Here is a 19,714-nt window from a genome sequence, read left to right on the forward strand (position 1 = left end):
TAAAGGATGCTTGGACACTACGGTTTGATAATGGCTAGGGTAAGTGACAAATTGCAACTACTGCTACTGATGGGCTAAAAGTTATAAATGGCCCTCATCTGTGCTAGAATCCCCTCTTATTTTTGGTGTCCTCACCACTGTGTTATGCTCCCTCATTTGTTGCAGCTTGTGCTTTAGGCCATGATCCCCATGGGGCAGAGATGGCCATTTATGATGCTTGTGTACCTACTTCAGCCGTGGTTGTAGATTAGCTGGTATACACTACACTTGGCTACTGAATAAACAGGTGGACAAGCCTATGGCTGCTTCAAGCACAAAGGTCAGCATGACTGAAAACAGAAAACCAAATACGGATGGTGGAGCTGATTCAAACCTTGTCAAAGTTTTAATTTAAAAGGGATTTTATGTATTTTCTTTTATTAAAGGCTAAATTTATTACAACAATTTTTCTTCACAGAGAATTTTGTATTTTCATCAAAACACCTACATTTTTGTTATGATGAAAATCTGAAAAAAAATGAAGTAAAATTAACACCAAACATGTCACTGTTTGCCAGAAAATCTCAAATATTTCTCTACCAGCTCAACTACAGAGATAAAATTGCCAAATCAGGTTAAGAGGGTGTGATTATTTTGTAGTACCATAAATTTAAGGTCACAAAGCCAAATCTTGGCCCCATTGAAGTTAATTGGAGATTTGCTTCTAACTTAAAAAGGCCCAGGATTTCACCAGCAGGGCTTAACTCTTCTACAGGAGAAAACAAGAAGTCAGTGATGGCTTTCAAAGGCAGTGCCAAATGGCAACAGTTGGTAACCCCTTCAGAGAAACAGAGAGATTAATTTAGTGGTGCATGCTGAAGTGGAGATTTGTAACTGATGATAGGAAAAAAAGGGGAAATGAATTTAAGAAATGCAAGACAAGCTGGAGAAAGAAGGAGCAGTACTGAGCAGACAAAGACAATGCTGAAGTCAAGGGAGTCAGAGGACAGTGCAGAGGTAGTGTTGATGGAAGTGAGGAAGCAGAGAGATATTAGGAGGAAGTTCAGTTTGGGGGACACAGTTTGAAATGACAGCAGAAAATCAAGGTAGGAAATCCAGATAATGGGAGCATTGCAATTGAAGAGCTGGAATAATCACAGGTTTCAGAGTAACAGCCGTGTTAGTCTGTATTCGCAAAAAGAAAAGGAGTACTTGTGGCACCTTAGAGACTAACCAATTTATTTGAGCATAAGCTTTCGTGAGCTACAGCTCACTTCATCGGAGGCATAAAGTGGAAAATACAGAAGATCTTTTTATACACACAAACCATGAAAAAATGGGTGTTTATCACTACAAAAGGTTTTCTCTCCCCCCACCCCACTCTCCTGCTGGTAATAGCTTATCTAAAGTGATCACTCTCCTTACAATGTGTATGATAATCAAGGTGGGCCATTTCCAGCACAAATCCAGGTTTTGTCCCCACCCTCCCCAACAAACCCACTCTCGTGTTGGTAGTAGCTTATCTAAAGTGATCACTCTCCTTACAATGTGTGTGATAATCAAGGTGGGCCATTTCCAGCACAAATCCAGGGTTTAACAAGAACATCTGAGGAACGGGAGGGGGGTAGGAAAAAACAAGGGGAAATAGGTTACCTTGCATAATGACTTAGCCACGCTCAGTCTCTATTCAAGCCTAAGTTAATTGTATCCAATTTGCAAATGAATTCCAATTCAGCAGTCTCTCGCTGGAGTCTGGTTTTGAAGTTTTTCTGTTGTAATATCGCAACTTTCATGTCTGTAATCGCGTGACCAGAGAGATTGAAGTGTTCTCCGACTGGTTTATGAATGTTATAATTCTTGACATCTGATTTGTGTCCATTTATTCTTTTATGTAGAGACTGTCCAGTTTGACCAATGTACATGGCAGAGGGGCATTGTAATAATCACAGGTAGTCTGAGTCTGCCTGAAGACAGAGAAGCCCACATTGTACTCCAAATTACACCCATGTAACTCCAGGAAGCATCCATTAACTTTATGGGTGTATTCCTCTCTGATTCAGAGCAGTGTAACCAATCAGAACACGTCTCAAGCTACCAAGAGCACAGGACAGTAATGTATCCTTCTCATCTTCTCTCGCTAATAGAGACATGGAGGATGCAGTTACAGATTGAGGTGCAGGAGAAAACAGTAACAGAAGGGGGAAAACTGATCAATGGACTGAAATCCAATAAGACTAAAAAAGAATGAGACAAGTGCTGTTTACATTGTCTAAGGGATGGTTAGTTTCAGCACAGACAGAGTGAAAGCCAGGTTGGAGAAGAGGAAGATTGACAGTGCAGTCAAGCATTTCTGTGATGGAATCAGGTTGGTAAGTAAATGAAGTTTCAGAGTAAGACAAGAGAGCTTGAGTCAGAAGTATCCGAGACAGATAGCAAGTGAAAAGGTCGTGTCTGAAAAGTTATGTCCCGACCCCCCTTTGTGTTCCTTTTTAATTGCCATTCTCAGCGTAGAAGCCAGAAACTCACTTATGGAAGAAGGGCCCTCTCTTCATCTTATTACAACAACTTATAGTAATATCTGGTCATGGCAGACTTAGTAAAGGCCTATCAATTTCAGCAGAGCTGTGTGGGCCCTGTCTTTACAAATGGAGAGTATCTAGTAAACTCTTATCAGAAGTTCTATGTGCCCGAAGAAACCAAATTTTGTGTGCACTGGGACCCCTTGAAGAATAGTTATACTATTCAGTCCTACAGTGTTATATTGCACTTAGAAAACTTGAGATACAGCTCTCCACCCACAGAGGACAGGAGTGTTTGGCCTGTGGCCATTTCCTGAAATGAATCTGAATGTAGCTTTCACATATCTTCAGAGTTGAGGGATAAGAGTATCAATAGAGCCCTGGGCCCAGTTTTTCAGAGAGGATGCAGTCACTTTGAAAGTTTTACTGTAGACTTAATCCTTGCTGTACAGCACTGAGTGCTAAGATGCAATATTTAATGCGTTAATTGCTTTTATAGCTGCATCCAGTAGCATTTCCTCACTTGACAGTCCACAGCTGAAGTACATTCACTGAAGTTAGACACCACCATATGTTTCAGACACTGACAGTTATAAAATAACATTTATTGACAGCAAACATTAGAATAAAGCAGTCACCCAATTGTGATACTCATTGTGAAGAGCCTACTAATTTACAAACAATTATATTAACTTCATTACATATCCTTCAATTGGAGAAGTGGCAGTTGGTGCCTCAGATAGGACGTGGCACTAGTAAAGCTAGGTATCAGCTCACAAGATCTTGACTATATGCAGGACAAATACTTGAGGTCACCTGAGAACTTAGGACGGTAAGAGGAATAAACCAAATCTGGTCTTCAAAAAGCCATTTGTTTTTATATATAAAAAGATATCAAGCAAAAGGATGTAAAAACCCAAAGGAAATGTCGCCTATGTTAAACAGAGAAACATGGTTATGCACTGGGGAAGTGAAATTCGGTTAGTTCAAGTCCTGAAGCGTTACATACATTCAGGCAGTCCAATGCTAAAGATACAGGACTTCATGCAATTGGTAGAATACATACAGATAGATTCATGACATGTTATTTGCCTATTCCCCTATAGGGCACAGAAATTTTAAGCATCCTCTTTCTGTCTGCTCTCAACACCTGTAGGTGCTGTGACTTCCAGAAGCTGGGAAGGGTCTGCCTTTGGAGATTTAGTGGCTTCCTCACTGGCAGCAGCCACCAACTACTCTTCATTAGGCACCAAATCTAGCTGCCTTGGTTCAGGTTTACAGATCTCTTCTGTGTGCACTGCAGGGACTCTGCCTCCTTCCTTGTCTTCTGTCTCATCGGCAGAGACATGGGAATCTTTGTCCCTCTTCTCATTTGTGGCTCCCGTTGACTCTGCATCAGGGCAGGCCTCCTCACTCTCCGCTGGCTTCCCCGTAGCCGCCTCTGTAGCTTCTTCAGTCCTCTGGTCTGTTGGTTTCTCATGAGCCACATTGAGTCCTTTCTCGCCAAGTTTGCCTCCCATGTTTGCTGTGCAGTAAGTGGTTTGCTTCTCTTTCTGAGAACACTTGAATCTCGCTGAGGGTTAGTAACCAATGAGATATCTGTAAGAGAGCTGAAGTGAGATAGGTGATACCTTAGCTATTTTATCATTGGAAGTGAATATCTAGTAGCAAAGGAGAAACTCTACTGAGTAATAAGGATTGGGTGTTCAGAGGACTGTATAACTTAGAAGAGCACTCCAGCAGAGTATTTCTATATTATTCTCCACCTACAGGAGCTGATTGAAACATTCACCATGGGACAAGAATTAGAAGTTCCATAGATTACACATAAGACAGCCAATGAGCTGAATGCCAAGATTGCCCACAGCGGGGCAGATATTACTGGCAACCACTAAGACATGACAGCCTTTCAATGGATAACAAATAATTAGAAGGCCCACAGGCACTTCTCTAATTGTTTCTTTCAATGAGTCCTTGTCAGTTTAGGTTCATCCCCCCATAGGCTTAGCACATTATTGCCATTCTGATGACAAATAAGACAAAATAGTAAAGGGAGGACTTTATTTGCTTCTAATATTACTGACTGAACATCAGGTGATGTAAACATCAAGATGTTTGGATCGATTAGATAAAATAGAACTAATTTCTAAAGTCCAGGCAATCAGAACTCAATGACAGAAAGTTGCCTCACTGCTAGAGTTATACCTTCAGTGACAAGTGGATTGTGTTTAGTTGCCTTATAAAAGAAAGGTTTGTGGACAGGGGCAAATACTTCCACTCTTCAGATCACAAGTTTGTCTCTTTAGTTAAAATATTAAGATGTGAGCAGTGGGGTTAACTTGTTACATTTGGAACAAGGGAGGGCATCAGACACAGAGCAGCTTGCCTTTAATGAGGTTACTCAGAGGGTGTAAAATTAACTACCTGTGTATGTCTGTACACGATTAGGATCTACACTTGTGTTGTAGAGTCAAACTCTTGCGAAGCTGACAGTGTGGAAGTAGAGATGTGTTTTAGGGTTGATGTTATTTAACAAGTTGCCCCTGCATTGTCCAGTAACAAGCAGCGTGATATGAAAACCCACCAACATTTCTCCATCTCTGCTATCAGAAAGTGTCTTGTCTTTGTAGAGATTTTGTTGCAGCTGCTGACTGGACGGATGGATGTCCCTAGCAGGATCTGTCACCTGGCATAGATTATTGCAGAAGATACTATCCCTGTACCACTCATACTCAAATTTCTGCTGCAGAGTATAATGTAAAGAGTACACATCTCTACTTCTTCCATCATCACTGATGGAGTATGTGCTCATACTAAATTGTAAACTTCTTTTGCCATCCCTCCACTCTAAAATGTCTCTCTCATCTGGATTCTGCCATTAAGCTGTAGCTGAGCTGGTAGGGAAATGCTTACGAAAAAAAAAATCTGAAAACCTCCCTGTAGAAAGGATTCCAAAGTTGGAAAACAGGGTGATTGGAAACTATTATCTGCTAGCAGCTTAGGGTAGGTAACCAACTCCCATTACAGCTATTGATTACTAATCATCATGCATAGCATAGTCTCTATTAACAAAACTAACTTATTTTTGTTGCCCTGTCTTTCTTTTAGATCATGATCTCTTTTCTGGCAGAGACTGTCATTTACTATATGCTTGTACACCTATCCCATCTGTACAAGTTGAATATTAGTCAGTCTGCAACTTTAATTTGGTGGATATAAGCAGGTGGCCATTCCAAGCCCCATGCATGACAGAAGACCAACAACTGAGCTGGTTAGAACTTTAGCAAAACTGGGAAGAAAAATGAGTGAGGTGTTGTTCAAATGGAAACTTTTGCAGCTAGGGTCCCTTTCACAAAGCATTTGGGGTTTCCTCTAAGCACCAACTTTAAAAAACAAAACCACCACTGAAGAGTTAAGGAAAAAGTTCAGATTTTTTCTATAAGCATTTCCTACCAGCTCAGCTACAGCTCAATGGCAAAATCCAGCTGAGACATTTTAGAGTGGAGGGATGGCAAAAGAAGTTGACAATTTAGTATTGCACATATTTAGTCAGTGATGACAGAAGTAAAGATGTCCTTGAGAAATGAAAGACGCTCCAGCAAGGAAGAATATGTAGAGACCATACCAAAGTCAGGGAGTTAGACAGTGGAGACGGAAACAGGAAAGCAGAGATACCAGGAAGGACTTTGAACTGAGCAGGAAAATCAAGGAAGTTCAGACATGTATGAAATAAAAATGGAAGAGAAGTAGTAGATAATTTAAGGCTAGCTGAAGACAAGGATACCTCTACTATATTTTCAGTTACTTCAATGTAATTCCAGTAAGCATGCTCTTTGTAAGGACTTTTCCTCAGAGTTGGAGCTGCACTGAATGCCTCCAAAAGCACTGAGAACCTATGACCGAACTCTGAAAAATAGTGAATCCTGCTGATATTCTTTATAGAGCCTGAAAACGCAATTATTGGTTGAAGTCCAGGAGAAAGTCTTATTGAGAAGGCAAGTCAATAGCCTGAAGTCAGATAGAAAGATGTATGTACCTTTTTACCTTAGTCCTGAGGTAGGGGGTTGTCATTTACCACACACCCAGAGTGAAAGCTGGGCAAGGGGGAAAAGCAGATAGCATGATCAAGGATTTCAGGGGGGGAGGGAACACAGAGATTGAGGCTAAGGAGGAAGAAGAGGAGAAAGGGTGTGTAAGTGGATTAAATTTTGAGATAAGGGATGAGATAGCTTGTCAACACTCCTTTGACACAGCTAGCAAGAAGTTATGTGGTGCTATTATCCCCTTTTGTTTTCCTTTCTAGCTGCCCTTCTCAGAGCTGTCATTAAGAGTTAGAGGTTCACATTTGGAGAAGGGACTCTTTACTAGAGCCACCATTAACAGCACTGCTGTTAACATCCTGTAGATTATAGGCCTAGTTATTTCAGCAGAGCTGTGGGGGCTCACTATTTACATAGGGAAAGTTACTTAGGTAAAGCTTTACCTAGATAGAATGAGTATAAAGCAAGATTGTGTGCATTGGGTCCCCACCCAGCATAGGCCCATTATTAACTAGTGGAATGTCACAGCTATATGACTCAAGTGGGCTCAAAGCTTAAGACTCTCAAACTGTCAAGCCTAGGAGGTCTCCACCACATTCATGTCCTGAACTGAGCCCTGATGGAGCTTCCTTGTATCTTAGTGTTCAAGGGTAAGACTCACTGAGGCCCACTCTTAAAAGCAATAAATCACTGCGGGTGGAGGGAAGAGACACTCCCTGAAAATGGTCACTGCTATACAGTGTGGAGAAAGTTAAGATACATGGTCTTTTAATTACGTGAGTTATTCATACCCATATCTAGTAGCAACTCCCTGCTCCCCACACAGCCCGTAATTAGAGTTTGTTCAGTGAAGGTAGACACCAGCCATAAACTTTTCAGATATTTGCTTGTTGCAAGTATAAAACATTTATTGACATCCAACATTTGAATGGATCAGTCAATGCAGGTAATTCTATACAAGGACTTACATAAACCACAAGTGTCCTGTTACTGCATATGCAGGATAGATTGCTTATTTTATAATTTAGTAATTATTCTCCTCTGAACAATTAGATTAGTTTCTTCTGGTTTTTAAGTGGCAGCTGAGGCCTTAAAATGGACCTGGAATTATAATTAACATGTTCCAGTAGAGCTAGACAACACCTCACAACATCTTCACTGCATTCAGGACTGATAGCCACATCATCATGCAACATAACAATAAGAACAGGGAATCAAGTTTGTTCTTAAGAGCCACTCATTCATTGCATATAAGGGATATCACACCAAGACCTTAAAACCCTTAGATACAGTTTTAATTACATTCAGGCATCTACATTAAACAGATAAAGATGGCTATGCACAGCAGAAGTTTGTGTGACAGGTCAGGTACTGAGATGTGCTGGACTGGCTGACAGTCCAGCCTTAACGATACAGGAAGTGTGCCCTACCAGTTGCACCAAGTCCTGTACCAGATGCATGCCATCTTACTTGCCTATTTCCCTACAAAGGACTAAAGTTTGGCTAAGAGCTGGGGATACAGCTCACTAGTGCTGATGGAACCACCCAAAAGAGGTAGTTTTACTAGCATTACTCAGTCTGTCCATTTCACTCTGGTGCCAGGGATCAGATAGTCGCTGAAAGATGGAGGTGTTCTGCCACAGCTACAGTCTCTGAGGTTGGAGAAGCGGAGAGTAGAATTAGTGTTGCCAGGCTCATTCTGCAGAAGTTGCCTCTTCATAGAGATGGGTCTTGAAATGGAAATTTGGTATTCAGATGCTGGGGGATTCCATCTATTCACCATCCCCTTCCTGTCTGCTCTCACCATCTACAGGTGTTGAGACTTCCAGAAGCTGGGAAGCGTCAGCCTCTGGAGATTTAGTGGTTTCCTCACTGATAGCAGCCACCAGCTGCTCTTCATTAGGCACCAAATCTAGCTGCCTTGGTTCAGGTTTACAGATCTCTTCCACACCCACTGCAGGGACTTCACCTCCTTCCTGGTCTTCTGTCTCATCAGCAGGGACCTGGGAATCTGTGTCCCTCTTCTCAGTTGTGGGTCCCATTGACTCTGCAGCAGGGCAGGCCTCCTCTCTCTCTTCTGGTTTCCCTGTAGCAACCTCTGTAGCTTCAACCACATGGGCTATTGGTTTCTCATAAGCCATGTTGAGCCCCTTCTTGCTCAGTTTGCCTCCCATGTTTGCAGGGGTACAGCAGCAGCCTTGAGACAGTAGTGGTTAGGGACTTGCCTCGCTAATACCAGTAACTTCAGGGCAGGGGCACAATTGATGCTAGGGAATGTTAGCAACCAGAGAAAGATCTGCAAGAAAAAGATGCAGTTAGATACTTGGTCATTGCAATGACCACTTGGCAGTGAAGGAACACTCCTCTAAACACCCAACCTACCCAGTCCACTGGGGAATGTAAGAGACTCATGCTACAATCCCACATTACTACCTTGAGCTCCATCACCAGGAAATAATGGAAACCATAGGACAAGAATAGGTAGGCCATGGATTACACACAAGACAGCCAAAGAGCTGAATGCTCAGAAGAAATATAACAAGGCTGTTAATGTTGGCACCCAGTATATGACATTACAGCATTTCAAAGAAGGACAATGGAGGGAGAAGAAATACATGCCTTTCTGGTTTGTTTCTCCCCCTCCCAGAACTCCTTGTCAATTTACAGTTTCACTGTTTTGGTATATAGCCACTTAAATAACACCCAGAGACAAACAAACAGAGCAGAGAGGGGACTCCCTTGCCAATAATATTAACTAAACACAGTATCTGAACAGTTTTTTTTAGCAGACTAATTCCTAAAGGCCAGGCAATCAGGACTCAATGAGAAAATTCTTGTGGCCTAGCCATATATTGACTATGCAGTGGCAACAGGAGGTTTTTTTGGTTAACAAAGGCATAGCTGTGATCAGGAGACTAGCTAAACTAATACTAACTTTACCAAAGAAAGAGTTATGAGCAATTCAGTTCAATTTATAGTAATTGAGTACTAGACATACAGCAGAGCACAGTACCATTGGTTTGAATCAACAGGCTTACAATAATATAAGTCTGCATATTAATTAGTACAGGAAATATATAGATTTTAAGAACTCCACCCATCAATGATGTACATACACACAATTCCCCTCCCAGGAATTAGTATCATCCAGTTTACATCAAAACCATATCATACTTCAGTAGCAACCAAGATAATGACAAGACAGACACAATCTTATTATATATAGTCCCATAATAAAAGATCAGAGAAGCATTTTAACAGAGCAATAAAACAGGGAGGAACTCTTACTTGCAAGCCAAACTCAAATCCACTTCAGACAACTTAACAGCTGGCAGTACCACCACACCCTCTGATAGCTTCTGAGCAAATAGATAGGTCTTATATAGGGCTAGATGGTCACACAGAACTACTTCCCCACAAATCCCTGAACACGAGTTCCACTGAATTAATTCCCCCCTCACACTACTATTGCTTATTTAAGTCTCTGAAGAACTGAACTGAATATAGCACATACAGCTATTTAAACATTCTGTGGCTGAAATCTTTTTACTCAAACTCTCTTTGTTTTGATTTGCTGTATTTTGCTTTACAGAGTTAAAAAATAAAGTAAAAATAAGGAATGGCCACATATATATTTCCATGCCCCTTTCAACATAATTTTATATCTCAGCATCTGAGTTTACAGTATTGATTCAGGTGTACTTAATAAGGCCCCAGACTTGCAAAGACTGAAGCATATGCATGACTTAGTGGACATGAGTAGTTCCATTTTGCTCAATGGGTCTACTGTGTACTTTGAAGGATTGGAGTCTAAAATTGTACTGTGCAGTCAAACTCTTGTACAGGAGGCTAGGCACATGCAGATGTGTGCCTTAAAGGTGATGTTTGTTATTGGATAATACCATGGACTATTGTTTAAAAAGAAGTTTTGGGTGAGAACCCATTCTCATTTCTCCTCACTGCCATCTGCAAATGTCTCAGCCTTGCAGAGGTTTTACTGTGGTTGCAAGTCGAATAGATGTCCCTGTTACTAGCAGATCATCCACCACTGGGCATCTCAAAAGTCACCGTGGCTGCAGCACTTTTGCTGAGATCACTCATTGGTGATCAGTGAGACAGAAGGAGGAGAACATATCGGGAATGTGCAAAGAGAAATCCTCCTCCTAACCAAAAACCTCCAAATGAACCTAAAAGCAGGAGTGGAAGGGCTGGTTCTGATCAGGTCCCAAAGCCAATGGCCAACACATGTTGGATCAAATGGATCAGTTTGTTTCACCCTATCTTTATTCTCCGGATTTGGGATTCCCAAATTTTGTGATTCCCATAATAAATGAGTGGCTTTGGGACTTTACATTTCCGTTACAACCCTCCTTGTATAATCATTTGATCTAGATCAGCTTTGGCCTTCATCTGCCTGTGCCATGCCTCTGCCGTCTTTTCAGAGGCAGCAGCTAGTCTCCATTAAAATGAAGGCAATTCCCAATTTTTAGTGTGGGAAGGCACCTTAATCCTCTCCTACAGTACCTTTAGTGCCTGTGTAACAATCCCAACCACAGATCATCAGCAGGGTTTGAATCCTAGCCCAGTGTTGCCAATTTTCTCAAGTCCCAGCTCTTGAAGTGAAATAATGACATGAGATTGTCAGATTTTGTGTGTGTTTGTACACCATGTGGTTGTGAAGAAAAACTTGGAAAATATGCCCCAAGTTCACCTGACTTGAAAAGCCCTGAAACCAGAAGACAAATAAAAAGAACTCAACATGTATTTTTTTTAAATCTCATGGTGGTTTTTAAACCAATCCTATGGCTTTTTACAGTCTCATGATTTTTGAATTTGGGGAATTAGCTTTACTGGTGCTCTTCAGCACCAAAGTCTAGACATCTACCTTGTGTGCTCATGCAATAACTCCATTTGCTTGCAGCTATCCTAGGATGTTATACTGTATCTTGATTCTTTTTGCAAGCATGTTACACTTGCATTAAATACTACTGAGATGGCAAAACTTACTGACCCTCCGAACTACATATGATAATTTTCAGAAGTTCGAGAGCTGGACGCACCTGTCAGGGATCTGGGCTTCAGTCCTGTAGGGCGTTCCTGCTGCGGTTCGGGGCTTCAGCCCTGCAGCAGGGTGGTGGGGCTAAGCGCTTCTGCCCTGCAGGGAAGAGGGTCTCGGGACTTCAGCCCCACAGGAAGCATCTTCAGGGGCGTGGGGCTTCAACTGAAACCTGGAGATCCCCAGCCCCACAGGGCAGAAGCTCCGAGCTCCACCACCCCATCACAGGGCAGAAGCCCCGAGCTCCCCACCCAGTCTGGTAGGCAGAGAATTGGGGGGTGGAGGGGGGACTCTGCAAGCTGCCCTTTAACTGTAAAAGAGTTGCATGTGGCTCATGAGCAGCAGTTTAATGACCCCTTTAATATTAAGTCACAACAGGGTAGTAGGCTTCTTCTTCAAGTCTCCCACAAAGGCTTTTATGGATTTCTTGTGTTTTTCAATTCATCTGGAGAATGTAAAGAACAGAGAATTAAAACTGAGGAGAAGAGAGGAGATCTGTCGGTTACAAGCTGAAATCGACAACTGACTACCCCCCCTGCCCTCTTTCCCTTTTGACCATTATTTGCAATGAAAGAATTTGATCGTCACAAATATGGGAGGGAGATGCTCAGTAGATGAGGTGACTCCTGATGAGATACCCTATTTTTTTATGGGCTGTAACCTTCATTTTATATATTACTGCTCCTGCGGTCACGGAACAATGAACGCTGAATGCGAGAGACTTGGCATTTGCTTAAGGCTCTTAAATAACCTTTTTTTTTTTTGTGCTGAATATGGGCCACAACAAACATACACATTAGAACTAAATATCTGGACACCCAGTAAAGTGCTGCATGAGTGATTTGATTACATACATTTTACCACACATATGGTCATTTAGCAGGACTAGGACTGTTCTTAATTACTTGGGAAACTATGCACTGGAGGGGCAGTTGCAAATATGTATCAAGATTGCCCTAACATATGTTTGAAGAGGCAGGAACCAGTCACATGGAGGTAGCTCAAACGTGGTGTAAGCCCAATTGCTAAGAACACAAGAATCTTAGATTCAGTTATTTTATTCCCTAGCTGCATTTATGAATATTGTACCACAATGGGAATTGGAGGTCAGTCCCTCAACATTTGGTGATTTCAATAAGCTCTAGGAAATAAATACAAGCTGATGAATACTGGCTAAACTGAGAAAAGACTATATACTGTCTACCTCTATTTGGATACAATTTATCACCTGCAGAGAGAAGCGATAGACAAGCACCAAACCCCATTGCCAGCCTTTTCTCCTCCCTTTGGACCACATTCAGTTACAGAGTGATTTCTCTGGGATTTTTGGTAGCACAAGATAAGCATGCCCCCTGTGTTAATACACTGTTAACAATGGACAGATGCATAACTGGCAGTTCCCCAGATTTTTATATGCTCTGGCTTTACACTACCTCTTTATCTTCTGCACGTGATGCTAAAAGCATTTAGTTCTGCTATACCGACTATGGTAAGGATCATCTCATTTTAGGCTCCAGTTTCGTAGTACATAAAATAAGCATGACTATACAGCCTAGAATTATAAGGGCTTTTGATGGCACTATGTATTACTCCTGAGGGCATTCTGCACCAAAAAATTAAAAATTCTGTGTACAACATTTTAAAATTCTGCACTTTTTGTCAATAAAGGCAGAGGCTCCAGCATGGCAGTGGGGAGTACAGGCCACTGGCTGCATAAAGGTGGGAGATCAACCGGCAGCCCCTCCACCCCCAGGACAAGGACTCAGCGGTGAAGCTGGACTCTGACCCTGACTCAGCACAAGACCTGGGCCTGCCCCAGAAACACCCTGGGGCCCTGCCTCTCTGCGCCAGGTGCAGGGCAGGTAGGCAGGCTCATCCAGGCAGGATCCAAGTGTGGAGGGATCCAGGTGTGGGGTGAGAGGATTCTGCGTAGGACAGTCTAGGTGCAGGCAGCTCAGTGGGGGGATTTGGATGCACAGAGGCACATTATGGAGGGGGATGGGTTCCACATGCAGGGGCAATAGGGCACTGCAGGGGCTTCCAGGTGAAGGTGGTTGGGGCTCAGTGGAGGGCTATGGGCACAGGGGCCTAAGTGGGGAGGGGGGTTTGGTGGAGTGTGGGTCTGGGTGCAGCTAATTAGGGGGCAGTGGTCTGGATGTGGGGGGCTCAGAGTGGTGCAGAGGGGTGGGGCTTGTCAGGGTCAGGGTTTAAGTGCTGGGAGCTCAGTGGGGGTGGTCTGGAGTGCAGGGGTGGGGTCCAGAGGCAGTGGGGATCCAGATGCAGGGGTTGAGGTTCAGTGGGGTAGGGTTTGGGTATGGAGTGTGAGGTTAGTTCTGGATGTACCAAGAAAGTCTTGGCAGGGGTGTCTGGGTATGGGAGGTCCAGATGCACAGGGGTTGTCTGTACAAATCCAGACAGAAGGATAAGCAACTTATACCATCCCCACACCTTCTCTTTGGATTTCTCCCCGATGGTTCCTTGGGATTGTTAGCAGACCAGATAATCATGCCTATAAGTTGTTAGTAGTGCATAGCTGTAGAGTGGAGAACTTGTATGTTGCCTCAGGTTATTTTCCCCATGCTATGCTTTATGCTATCTGCTCAGGTTTTTGTAGAAAGGCAGACAGCCAGATAGGAGATTAAATGTTGTATGCACCAGCAGAACAGGAAAACAACCCTACCACAGCAATTTAGAGAGTAAAATCACCTTACAGGGCTGACTACTAAGGTGCAGAGAAGGGCTTGGGAGCAGAGCTGGTCAGGAATATTTTGACAAGAACATGTTGGTTGAAAAAGGCCATTTCACTGACACTTTATTTGGAAGAGGACCAGTTTCAACAAAAGCTTTGGGGAAGAAAGGTTTCCCAGCTCAGAGCTGACATTTCCTTGTAAAAACCAGAGACTTTCCTATTCCAGGATAGCTAACAGCCCAATAATTAGAGCACTTAGCTAGGATATGAGAAACCCAGCTTCAAATACTTGCTGCGCCTGTTTTAGGACTTGAACATGATGCTCCCACATCCCTGCTGAGGGCCCTACCCATCAGAGTATTGGCTGTGATAGGGTAGGTCTCTTCCCTCCCCTTTTGAGGGCAGGGGAGGGGGAGAACAGCTTGTCACAGATCAGGCCAGGAAAGGTTTCCTGCCTAGTTCTACTTGTCAGACAGACATAACAGGATGGATTTTAAAGAATTACTAGAGGAATGAGGAGGCAGAAGTTCAGTGTCCAAGAAACTGGACCTAGGTCAGACAGCCATAGCTGCATGGGAGCGGCCTCCTCTGGGCAAAAAGGTTCTTTAGGGCCTTGAATAGTCGATAGACACAGGGAAAAGAAAAAACAAAAACCAACCCCCCCCCACCAAACCAAAACATACACTCAGTAGCATCTTAGTCAATTTAAGTACTTAAGTGGGCTACTTCAGTTACAGCAGCAACATTATTGCTGCTGTAGGCTGAGAATAGTAATGTAAATCCAACACTACAGGTTAGAGTTGTTTTGACTGAGCTCCCTATGAATAAGGCCTGCTCTCCAGTTTTTGTACTACTAACAATTGTGTGCTTTCTACAAGCAGAGCTCATTGTCCTTGGCAGGGAGGTGTAAGCTATACTAGGATAACCACAACCACACTGGAGAGGTGGGCCATTACACTGTTTTAATTACACTGGTATAATCAATCAGTACAACCTTTGTTTTTTAATATAAGCCCTGAAGCATTTGGCAAAACTCCAGTCTTGATTGAGGCAGGAATTTTCAGAGTAGCCTGAGGGCATTTGTTAATGGAAGCTGGCTGTCCAATGCCCTTGGGCTGCTCTGAAAGTCCCAGCCTTTGCTATCAAGGAGCACCCAGGCCCCTTTCTAGTTTGAATTCTGAAATAGTACAAGTTGCACTCTCAGTAGTCTGGTTAACATGCAGCAAAGCCTCCCTGTTCACGCAAAGGGCAATAGTTATGTAGAAAACAGAAGGGCAGACAAGATGAGCAATGTGCAGAGACACTGAGTGATGAGCATAAAATACTGTTTATTGACACAAACATTAAAACAAGTCTAGCATTTGACAGTACAATACACAGGCTCGTGTCTCCTTTTCTCATCTCTGAACTCAAGTGTATCCTCTTCCCAACTTGGTGCAGTATGGATGCATGTTAACTTGCAATGGTTAGACAGTTACATAATTTCAGTAGCTTATTCTCCAATACTAAGTGGCCTTTAGGTATCTGTCAGAAAATGAACCTCAAATGCTAATAAGAAGTGAAGTGAATGGTATGTGCATTAGCTTGACAGCTCTCTGTAGGCTAATTCAGGTGAGATATTAGTTAACAAGAAGATAGTGAGGGATTAAAACTTAAGTGTTCAGTGTTGTAAAGGGTGTAGAAAATAGGGAGAATGGTAATTAAGGTGTTCAAAATACCAACTTGACCTCAAAAGTTGATTTTGTCTTCTGCAAAGCATTCTTAATACACATTACTTAAAAAAGGTAGACAGCTATCTGTAGCAGAGTATGTTTACAGCAGTTTAGACACAGATGAGCTGTACTTTCCTCTTCTATAGATGGTAAGAACTGAGACTAATATTGGCAGAATGCCCATTCTACTATATCTGAATTCTACACAATTGCAGTTTCATGGGATGTTTTGGGCAAGACATACAGCACAGCTCAGGTACAGGAAATCTGTTAGTTTGTTTTAGGCTGGCACCATTGCTGGGATCTAGTTTCTCTTCTGTTTGGGATAGAGGCTCTCAGACCATAGGAATAAGGTCAGGTGCTTCTCTTGCAAACATCTCCTTTGAAGGCACAGCTTCACTGCCAATAGGTCCATAGACTGAATGAAGGGCCATTTCACTCTTTGTGTCTTGGGTTTCAGAATCTGAAAGAATCTGTTTAGGCTCCCCTTGGACTCTTCTCTCATTTACTGCAGTCACTAGGGATGCCAGGGGCTGGAAAGCATGTGTCTCACTACTGGGCTCCAGTGTCTGAGGGAGCTCACAGCTGGCACCAAGAGAAGCGACTGGGTCTTCTTGCTCAGTGTACTGCTGTAGTTTTGACTCAGCATCTACAGAGATCTTGGGCTCAGAAGCTTTCAGAATTTCTTCCTTGCTTATTGCTGCACGTTCCCCTCCTGCCTGGTCTTCAGTTATATTAGCTGGGATTTGAGGATCTTGACCCCTCTTTTCAAACTTTAGTTCTGTGGTCTCTGTCAATGATTGCAGAGACTCAGCCTCTTTTGGGGTCTCTAGCACAGTCCCTGGAATAGGACAGGCTTCAGTTTCTTCTGTGGTCTTAGCAGCAGCCTCACTGGTCTCTTGGATAAACTTTAGAATGGTTTGTGCTGTTGCGTACACTTCAGCAGTCTGTGCAGCAGACTGAACCTCACAGCCTATTGGGCTGCATGTGCAAGAGACTGTCTCACTCAAGTCTCGGGGTAGCTCTTGTGTGGCTGGGGCAGCAATTTGTATCTCTGTCTCTGCAACAGGAGGCACTGCCATCTCTTCTGTGGCCTGCACAACAGGACAGGACTCACTGTTACCTGCTGGAGTCTCTGTAGCAGGCTCAGACTTTTGTACAATAGGTGCAGCAGTTTGCACCTGAGCTGCTTCTATGGTAGGCAGAGTCCCACCCCCCTCTGGCGTACTCCATTCAGTAGGCTGAGTCACAGTCTCCCTCACGGTCTCAGTCTCTCGGGGACTCTGTGTGTCTGTGCCAGCAGCCTGTACCATCATCGCTTCTCTTACCTCAGTGTTAGGATGGGCCTGGTTTTCCCCAGCAGGCAGAGCCTCACTTACTTTTGCAGTGTCTAGTGCCATGTCTTCAGTAGACTTCCCCTTGGCTGCTTCTGCTGTCGGCCACACACCCGCCTCCTCAGGAGTCTCCGGGTTTGGGACAGATGCTGCCTCAGTCTCTGGAATAGGATAGGCCTCACCGTTCTCTGTGGTATTCTGGGACTCCGTCTCTGCAAGACGTTGGGCTCCACCAGTCACATGCAGGCTCTCTAGGATCTCTACAGCTTGCTGGGCTTCACCAGTAGGCAGTGTCTCTTGCAGGATGCCTTGCATGGCTGGCAGAGCAGTTTGTCCCTTGCCAGTTTCTTCTGTGCTCTGTACAGTCTTGTGGGCCTCAGTATCTGGCTTGCCTAGCATTCTAGGCTGGGAGTCCGTCATTATCTCCGAGGTCTCAAAGGCAGGCCGGTCCTCACCAGCCACTGCTTTGCTCTTTTGTGCATGTAGTGTGGTAGGCTGGGTTTTAGTCACCTCTGTGGTCTCTGACCAAGGTTGGTCCTCACTGTTCTCAGCAGCGTTCTGTGTCTCAGCCACTTCTGCGATGCTAGGAGGCTCAATGGGTTGAGCCTCACCAGACTCTCCTTTGGTCACTGCAGCAGAGTGTGCCCCAATCATTATTTCTGTGGTCTTCTCAGAAGTCTCTTCAATAGAGCAGACTTCAGCCTCTATGGCCTGTGCAATTTTCTGGCCCTCATTGGTCTCCTCCGTAGTCTGTGCAATACTATGCACCTCACTCACTTCGGTGGGCTCTAGAGACCTCTCTGCAAGAGGCTGGAACCCCTTGGTGTCTTGGAGGATCTTGTGTGCACTTGGGGAAGCAGGTTGTGCCTCAGTCACCTCCATGGGCTCTGCAGTAGAACAGTTCTCAGCATGATCAGTTACTTTCTGGGACTCACCCATTTCAGCAAGTTGCATCTCACCTAGCTGTGTGTCCTGCTCAGCAAGCTGAGCTGCTATCAATTCCATGGAGGCTAGGGTAGTCTCTACAATAGACTCTGCCTCAGTCATTTGGGGGATCTGTGCAGCAGGCTCTGCCTCTCCGAGAGCCTCTTGCCTGGTTGGCATTGCCACTGGCACCTCAGTTTCTTCTCTGCTCCATGCAGTAGGCTGATCCTCAGTCTTCAATACACCAATATCGATGGGCTGAATCTCACCAGCTAACTGGGCCTCAGTCCCTTGGTCATGTAGCACATTAAGTCGTGTTTCAGCCACCTCTGTAGTCTCTTCAATAGGAGAAGACTCATAGTGCTCCGTGGCAGCTTCAGTCTCATCCGTGGGATCTAGTGAGCTCTCCTCAACAGGCTGTGCCTCACTAGTGTGCTCTGAAGTCTCTGTGTCAAGCTGGGTCTCAGTGGTTCGGGGGACTGCTGGTGGCAGCTTTGCTTCTGGCTGTGACTCATTCCCTTCAGTGGTCTCTGCACGAGGCTGGCCCTCACCATGCTCTGTGGCAGTCTGACTCGCAATCTCTTCTGTGGTCCTGGGTGCAGGATCTTCAGAGCAGTCAGCCTTGCCCATCTCTTGGGTGGCATCTAGTGCAGTCTCTGCAGCACGATGGGTCTCAGGTGTCTCTTGTGGGGTCCCTTCCATCTCCATGGCTGCCCTCTCCGCCTCCTGGTCTGTAGATTTGTCAGGCACACCAAGACGCTTCCTTTTGCCAAGCCTGCTCCCCATGTTGGCAACTCTGCTGTAAACCACAAGAACCAACCAGTGTGATGGAGAGGACTAACCCGCCCTTTTGTAGGCGCCAGCTGTGGAGGCAAAAGGGTCTTTGATGCTAGGAAGGAGACAGAAAGTTCCAAGCGTCTGTCATGTGTCTGAAGTGTCCTAGAAACCAATGACAAGCATCTCACCTACAAGATAAGAAAAACTTTCATTAACACCCACATATGCTAGCCAGTTAGTACAATAAGCTTCTCTCCTGGGACAGCCAGCCTCAGCAGAACCCTAGGGTCAGTCTCTCTACTGAGAGCTTCTGTTCCTGTCCCTCTTATCTCTCCCCTTTTTATCTGAAGGATCTAAGCTCTTTAGGGCAGGAAGCGTCTCTTCCAGTTTTAGTGCCTATTGCATTATGTTTAAAGGACAGGTACAGCAACCAAGTTCTCAGGTGACTATTGATTTTGGACCATGTCTGAGACTTTATTATTATGTACAAGCCAATAGATCTTTCTCAAGTGCTTGAGTCCTAGCACATATGCCTGCATCTAAGTAGTTATCCAGCTCTTTTCCAGCATACTACACTGAGCTAGACCCTTTCAGGTGTATCTGCATGTAATTAAATCAATTTTAGTTACATGGATACAAGTTTAATATAGACAAGACTTCAGAACATTATTCTCTTCTGCCCTT

The 19,714-nt window shown here is 44.0% G+C and overlaps 1 protein-coding gene across 1 annotated transcript; it reads right to left on the minus strand.

The window, feature by feature from the left end:
* Positions 1–16,330: 16,330 nt before the first annotated feature.
* On the minus strand, positions 16,331–19,039 carry LOC144278382 (uncharacterized). Its single transcript, XM_077839638.1, has one exon. The coding sequence runs from the start codon at positions 19,037–19,039 to the stop codon at positions 16,331–16,333; it is 2,709 nt and encodes a 902-aa protein (XP_077695764.1).
* Positions 19,040–19,714: the final 675 nt, after the last annotated feature.

This window comes from Eretmochelys imbricata, chromosome 22, assembly GCF_965152235.1.
Source record: "Eretmochelys imbricata isolate rEreImb1 chromosome 22, rEreImb1.hap1, whole genome shotgun sequence".
NCBI lineage: Eukaryota > Metazoa > Chordata > Testudines > Cheloniidae > Eretmochelys > Eretmochelys imbricata.

Excerpts from the sequence above, each read along its gene's own strand:
- LOC144278382 (XM_077839638.1), bottom strand. The coding sequence starts at position 19,039 with ATGGGGAGCAGGCTTGGCAAAAGGAAGCGTCTTGGTGTGCCTGACAAA.